The sequence below is a fragment of the Mytilus edulis genome, chromosome 6, assembly GCF_963676685.1.
Source record: "Mytilus edulis chromosome 6, xbMytEdul2.2, whole genome shotgun sequence".
In the NCBI taxonomy this organism is placed as follows: Eukaryota; Metazoa; Mollusca; class Bivalvia; order Mytilida; family Mytilidae; genus Mytilus; species Mytilus edulis.
The window spans coordinates 60,932,183-60,940,702 of NC_092349.1; the positions used below are offsets into that span (position 1 = coordinate 60,932,183).

The 8,520-nt window shown below is 33.3% G+C and overlaps 1 protein-coding gene across 1 annotated transcript; it reads left to right on the forward strand.

The window, feature by feature from the left end:
* Positions 1-318: 318 nt before the first annotated feature.
* LOC139526530 (putative surface protein SACOL0050) lies at positions 319-8,276 on the forward strand. Its single transcript, XM_071321687.1, has 3 exons — positions 319-383; positions 1,353-1,419; positions 7,725-8,276. Exons 1-3 carry the CDS (start codon positions 319-321, stop codon positions 8,274-8,276), a joined length of 684 nt encoding a protein of 227 aa, XP_071177788.1.
* Positions 8,277-8,520: the final 244 nt, after the last annotated feature.

An 8,520-nucleotide genomic window follows, 5' to 3' on the forward strand; every position in this document is an offset into this window, starting at 1 on the left:
AAAATTTATTAACTAAATTTATGTGTAACATATGTCTATAGAAATCATGTTAACATGGTCAAGCGAGAATTGTGTTACTGTGGGTAACACGTATTTAATATAGCATAATCTGAGAGCACATTTTATAAATAAAGGAAACCGTAGTATACCGCTGATCAAAAGTCATAAATCGATTGAGAAAAAAACAAATACGAGCTACTAAAACCGAGAACATTTTGTTATTCTGGTCATAATTCTAATTTGTTTATTACAGATTACTTTGAACATGCCTTTGGTTACTTAAAACGAAGTGTCATTGAAAGAAGGACTTACTGAATGATGGGTGCTGCTTCTAGTGAACAAGATGTGATTGCAGACGTAGAGCGAATTGATATTCAAGACAGGTACTTTCTAATCAATGCATATTCACAAGTAGTTTTCTAAAGTGGAACAAGCCTGTGCATAAGTTTATTTAATTCTGTGCAATTACTTATATTCATCTTAATTGTCAAACTTACGTGAAAATCTTTTAAATACAATCAGTAATTGCATAGTTTTTGCAAAATAAAAGTAAAGGTAAAACATATGGGGTAAAGGGCTGCATTTCTGTTGCAATTACCAGGTCGATGACATTTCTGCGATAAAATCAATATTTTGATAATTTTGAAACTTCACCAGTTTAGTGCTGTTAAGTACCGTGTGCCTTCTTATTTCTTCTCGTGAATGCAACGAAAACAAAAGATAACGCTTAAATAAGTTGATTGTCCTTAATAATTTTTAACAAGTACTAAAATGTCTAGTGATTTAAAAGGAGATGTTTGCTTTTCAACAATCAGACACTCATTCAGCCATGATATCATCCATTTTTATAACCTTTTGGTTCTTTTATAAATGTAACTCATATACCATGTTTTTTTTGTTTTTTTTTATTATATTCGGTAGTGAATAAGGTAAGATGGTTTTGACAATGATTTTCTTCTCAGGAATGCATTTTTTTTACTTGACATGGTTTAAATGATTTCAATACCATTTTGTTCAATTGCCACTTTCAAATCATATATGCTTTTTTTAATTTCTTGTTTTGATTTATGTTCCTGTCCTGTTTTTTCTTATCGATAAAATACAACAAAAAAATACATTTCACTCATTTAATGTCTTTTCCGTAAAATACTAGCATTGTCGTATATCAGATACATTTGTTAAAAAGACAAATTCAAATTGTTATATTTGAAACTATCTTTAAAATATGAAAAACTAATATCATTTGTAAATAACTCCTTTATCCGAAGGTGAGTTCTTTTTAAATTATCAATGCCAAAATGCATAAGTTATCTTATTGTTGATACCAAAGAGCATTATATGTACATTTTCAGAGATCAAGACCTCATTACTGATGAAATTAAAGAAGACAGCAGTGACTTTCTTGCAGCTAGTTTAAAGGTAGGAACAAGTTTATTTCATACTTACAACTTTCAAACTAAGTGGTAAAGTAAGTAAGCCGAAGAGTAGCATACAAAGTTGACTACTTTGACAATGCTATAATTTGTTACCAAATTTGAAAAGACAGCTTTACATGTAAACATCAAATTATGTTTTTTCTGTAGCTTAGTCAACCGTAAAAAATTATACAAGTCAGTGTAATCTGCTAATATCAATATGGTTGTTACATGTACAGAATGGTTTTGTATAATACTTTCTTACAATTATTATACCCGCGCTTTAAAAAAAGTGGGGGTATACTCTTTGACCTCTGTTTGTCCATCCATCAGTCCATCCGTCCGTCAGTCAAATCCATCCATCCGTCCGTCCTATGAATATTTTTCGTAGCATTTTTCTCAGGAACAAGGATTTCTGAAATTTAGCATCAGAGTTTATATAAGTCAGCTGTACCGTGTGATGCGTTTTCAGATTCATCACTCAACAACTTCTTGTTTACCCAACTATACGGGCGGGGGATCATCAGTTAGCAGAAGCTCACACTTTCACTTGTTTCGTTTGTATCATTCTGTATTTAAAAAGAAAAGTAAAATCACAAAAATACTGAACTCCGAGGAAAATTCAAAACGGAAAGTCCCCAATAAAATGGCAAAATCAAAGGATAAAACACATCAAACGAATGGATAACAACTAAAGCAAGAATTGTTTATTATGAAACAAATTGATCAGTACAGATAATGTTTGATAAATGCTTAATGAAACGCACGTAAATATAATATGTCACGTTACTGAGAATACCATTTTGTTTCTGAAAAATTATAATCAAGAAACTTCTTAATCAGAGTAATACAAAACAAAACAATAAAAGTTAAGTTAAACACAATGCAAGAGATAGTTGATGCACATTGTATTGTGTACATACTTTATGTTCCATCGTCTTTTTGTGTATAAGTATAAATAAAAAAGCCAAATCAAATTGTACTTCAAATTACTTGATGAAACCTGTTCCTTACAGATATATTTCTTGCAAGAAACGAAATTTTCCCAAAGGAACATACTTAAAATAAATCAAATTTAAACGATAATAACTGTCCTTTCCTAGATTTAGATATTTCAGTTTCACACGGAAAAGGCCATACTAAAATTTACGACAAAAGGAACGATTTTTCGTTCCCTATTGTTATTTTCCCTTTTTGGATGGTGATGTTCCTTTGACACAACTCGTTCGCTATGCCCGTGTCTGTTGTGACGTTTTTGGTTTTAACAAACGTAATGTATGTATTACTGGTCATGTTTTTTCTGACTGTTTTTTGACGTCTTTATACTAAATCCATTGGATGTTGGATGTGTACTGATTGATAATTTTGTCTTTTAGATCTGTACTTGGTGCCTTTTGTTGTTGGGATATACAAGAATCCTGCCACGTCCACTGTGTGTAGTATTTCTATTTGTACCCATCTGCAAAGTTAAGCATCTTACAGCTGACTTTTATAGTTCATTCTCATGTTGTACTGTTGAGCACTGTCCCAGTTTAGGGGGTTGGCAATAATCTGCGTGTATGTGTCTGTCCCATGTCAACAGCCTGTAATTCATGATCATGTCGTTTTTTGCTCATTTACAGATTTATTTTTCGTTCATTTGTTTGTACATTGAAAGAGCCGTTAGTTTTCTCGTGTGCATTGTTTTACATTTGTGGTTTCGGTGCCTTTTGTAGCCGACTATGCGGTACGGGTTTCGCTCATTGTTGAGGTCATACGAACTGTGACATTCGTTCTCTTGTTGAGAGTTGTCAAACTGGCAATCATACCACATCTTCTTTGCATGAATAATGAAAACACTCACTTTTGGTTAAAGGACTAATTTAAAAATAATATCAGACTGTACTTGCAACTTTATGCGTAACTATTTTAGCGATTAGTCAGCTATCAAGGATCGGTCTAAAACCAGTCAAGTTCGCGTCAAATTCACGTCAACAATCAGTAAGATTAATAAACTGTAATCACAGAGATATGTCTCGCTTTTTTTTGGTAATTTCGGAACGGAATTTGATCCGACTGTCATAAAAGTGAGAGGTTTAGCGCTAAAAAACCAGGTTCAATCTACCATTTTCTACATTTAAAAATGCCTGTACCACGTCAGGAATATGACAGTTGTTATTCATTCGCTTGATGTGTTTTATCCTTTGATTTTGCCATTTGATTAGAGACTTTCCGTTTTGAATTTTCCTCGGAGTTCAGTATTTTTGTGATTTTACTTTTTTTTCGATAATGCAAATGTTGGAATTAAAATAGTAACACTTTAACATGTAAGATTTGCAAATATTTAAAGTCAATGAACCATGACTGAAGGTTCATGGCTAAAAATCTCAATGGAGTTAGATGTGCAAATGCTTATTATACAACACATACCAAATACCATTGATTTATCATAAGTAGTTCCCTTAATACAAACCTAAACACAAACTAAAACATGTGAACTAAAACAAAATTTCAAAGTCAATAAACCATTACTGGGGGGGCGGGACAAATAATCTCCATGGTAATGAGATGTGCCAATGATAATACAACTGCATACTAAAGATCATTGACCTACCACAAGTGGTTCTCCGTAAACCGACCAAATCACAAACTAATACATGAAAACTAAACAATAGACCATGCCTAAGAGGCGGGGCCAAACAGCCTCTATTGAAATGAGATATGCTAATGTGTATACAACTAAATACCAATTATCATTAACTTACCACAAGTGGTTCCCCATGAACCTTTTGAGATGTGACACAGTGATGACTGCTGTACCCATATTTTGACAATGCTACCTATTGTGTCTGTTTTGTTCACGCATCGTTATAAATTTAATGGAATTTGATGTCACTGTTATACAGGTGAAAGGTTTAGCGCTATAAAACCAGGTTCTATCCACCATTTTTTACAATTGAAAATGCCTGTACCAAGTCAGGAATATGACAGTCATTGTCCATTCGTTTGATGTGTTTTACCATTTGATTAGGGACTTTCCGTTTTGAATTTTCCTCGGAGTTCAGTATTTTGGTGATTCAACTTTTGACCTGATCACAAACTAATACATGAAAACTAAGCAAAAGTTGAAGTCAATAGACCAAAACTAAGAGGGCGGGGCTAAATAATTTCCATGGTGATGAGATGTGCCAATATGAAATTAACTGCAAACCAAATATCTTTGACCTACCACTAGTGGCTCACCATAAATGAGACCTAGTCACAAACTTATGCATTGTTGACGCCTCCACCGCCGCCAACATCGTCGTTGCCGACGCCGGAAACAGCATACCTATGTCTCACTGTTTGACTGCGTCAAGCAGGATAAAAACCCTTTAATCTTTTTTATTGAGTCAAGTTATACCAGTACAAAGAATGAGGTTTTAGAGACCTGATAATGATTATATACATACTCATGACAATAGAAATAAAAATGTGGTATGAGTGCCAATGACAAATGAGACAACTCTTCATCCAAGTCACAATATATAAAGAGTAAACAATTATAGTTCAACAATGAATCCGCATGGTAACTATTTGATCCATTATAGGAAATTACAGAACATTCGCCAGACCTTACCACACAAGTGTAAATTGGACGATACAATATTTGTACATTTATTCATCTACGTTATTTATGATACGCACAGATGTGTCCATTATGTGTTTAATTTGCAGATTTGTCCTTGTTAGTTATATAGTTTTACCAATTTAATTTTGACTCCTTTTTGAATCATAGAAAAACGGGTGCAAAGTTACCTCCATATGATAAATGATTTTGTGCTGAGGAATACCCAAATTGCATCCTTGATTAACATTCCCAACATTTTAATAACAGATGAAAAAGAGGGACGAAAGACAGTCAAACTCATAAATCGAAAATAAACTGACAATGCCATGGCTAAAAATGAAAAGGACAAACAGACAAACAATAGTACACATGACACAACATAGAAAACTAATAAATAAACAACACGAACCCCACCAAAAACTAGGGGTGATCTCAGGTGCTCCGGAAGGGTAAGCAGATTCTACTCCACATGTAGCACCCGTCGTGTTGTTTATGAGATAAAAAAATCCGGTAAATAGTCTTATTCGGTAGGTCACAATTATGAAAGGGAAGGGGATTGTAGTTACGACGTAAGGAACATATCCGATATCCTTTGTGAAACGGTAATTTCATAACGGTCAATCAACTCGTGATGGCGTTCGTAAAATTTACGAAGAGATGATTTCAACTTCACCATTTGGAACTCTTGATTTCATAGCTTCCTTGTGAGCAACAACCCTCTATCAAGAAAATCATAATAGGAAATTCAAGCATGGGAATATCGTATCAATTGGGAGATATATACACCGTATGCAGGTGCTGCTGGAATGTTGCTACTTAGAAATGGAAAGTTCACAGTTGGAAAGCTAAAATCATCTCTTTTGTCGTAAAGTTTTGTTTTCAATCGACCCTCATTGTCAATTTCTAAATGTAAGTCAAGATATGAGGCCGACTTAACTGTATCTGTTGTATCCTTTATCTCTGGTTCAATGGGATAGATGCGTTCGACATAGTCACCAAATTTTGAATTATTTAGTGAAAGAACATCATTTATATAGCGGAAAGTAGAGTTAAAGGATATTTCTTCCTAAGAAGTTCCTGTATGAAGTCAGCCTCATAATGATAAAGAAACAAGTCGGCAAGAAGAGGGACACAATTCGTTCCCATTGGAATGCCGATAGTCTGTTGAAAAACACGTCCTCCGAACGTAACAAATATGTTGTCAATCAAGAAATCAAGCATCTTGATAATGTCAGTTTATACTTGTATCTTCGTTGGTCATTCTTTTTTATGAAACAAAGCAATACCAACTCTTTCAATTTGTCTTTTAATTTGGAATGTGGAATACTTGTATAAAGTGTAGAAAAGTCAAATGTTTTAATACTATTACAAGATGAAAGAGAGTTAGATTGTATGTACTCTAAAAGATCTTTGGAATTTTTAAGTATCCACATCTGATTCACGCCACCTCTATAAAAGGCAGTTTCACAATAACTTTGAAGCCCGTCTTTACATGTGTTATGTTTCATTTCTTCAAATATTTAGAAAACATTTACTAAAGTCCATTCTTAGTATTCATTTTTGAAGAAATAGATGCTTGTAACATATTTTTTGGCTCTTTAAAAAAAAAAAGACTTTTTCATGTTTTTGCGAACGTCGTATGCCGATGTTTCCGTATAACTTCCTTTTTCTAGTAAATTTTACATGTAGATATATCATGGTTATACTGTGATCATAGTGTGTCTATTTAGATAGATGTTCATTTGTTGAAATAGGTATATAATGTCAAATCGTAAAAATACAAATTGTTCAGTTTCTGAGAAAACTTGTATTTTTAATTGGCATCGACTTATATCTATTGTAAGATATCCGCTAATGTTTTTGCTCAATTTGCTCAATTTGGGTATTGTGGCATTACATGGTAAATGAAGTAGATAAATCTCGTCAATGTGTTCTAAATTTGTATCCAAAGGGAGATGACCTTAGGTTATTTCGGTGTATATAGCCAAAGGAATTTTAAGCATGATAAGCATTATATTGCCTCGACTGTTGTATTTTAGTGCATGTATCATATTCATGATATTAAGGATGATTAATTATAAATCAACTTCAAACTATTTCTTCATTGTTTATTTGATGCTTAAATTCCTGATTCGAGGGTTACAGTTATTTTACACATCATTTTTGTAAAACAGTTCATGTCATTCTATGGCTTACGATCTTGAAGATTTAGCGTGAATAATGTTTATAAAACAAAAGTAGAATGGTCATGCGCATTTAGTCGGATGAACATATATCTATTATATAGACTTTTCGGTGAAAATGACCTGTGGTAATAGATGACCTTATGTTGAATAGTGCTATAAGAAGAGAGGGGCGAAAGATACCAGAGGGACAGTCAAACTCGTAGATCGAAAATAAACTGACAACGCCATGGCTAAAAATAAAAAAGACAAACAGACAAATAATAGTACACAACATACAACATAGAATACTAAAGACATGCTATAACTCTTTCGTTCTGTTCGACATTAAATCGAGAGAAAAAAAAACTAAGAAATCCGGAAGTAGGATTGATTTAATCAATTACAAATGAACTGATGAACTTAATGAAATATTTTTTTATGAATAAATTGACAAATGTTCAGGTTAGTGATATGGGTCTTGATTATCTTCTTTTGTATCTATAGTTATATTACATGAAATACAAAACTGTTTTCGAATAAGAGTTTTTGTTACAGAATGGTGGTGCAGCTGTAGAAAAATCAAGGATAGACAACAATTCTGATACCAAAGAATTTTTCGATGCAGCTGATGATTCCTCTGAAAGTTATTCTCCGGACAACACAAACAATAAAACAATGGATGATTGTGATCAGAAGATAGAAAGCGCATCAACTACAAATCAAGATAAGGACCTGAATGCAGACGTACAGGTAAGCAATACTGACGTTTTAAACAGTGTTGAAGAAAGTGGTAATCCGAGGATTTCCAAAACGATACAAACAGAACAAAGGCAATACAGTGAAGAGGAAATTGATACAGAAACCCCTAAGGAGATAGAGACATGCCAACAACAATCCAAAACTTCTGAGAAAACAAACAAAGAAAACAACACTCTTGCAAATGTTGAGATACACAGTGGAGACGCGCAGGGAAATTATAAAGAGTGTGAGGATCCAACCGAATTTAATGCATGTAATTCCTGTTTGCCATCTATAAAAGACGAAGTGCAAATTGAATCAACGGCATCTAGTGAGCTCATGCAATTAGCAACCAAACTAGGATTATAATTGTTTTACCCAAACAAAATAAAACAAATGGACATTATAAGAATCAAACCAACTACACTATTCTCCGGGATTAAAGATATACCATGGGTAGTTTTACAAAATTTAATGATGATCAATTCAACATGTCGAGATACAATGGTTTCTGAATGTTTAGAGTTATTGTCGTTAGAAGACTCTCAACTCAATGAATCACGGAGCGCAATTGAAGCAGATGATATTTTATCAGATTTAGGTTTAGATGAAA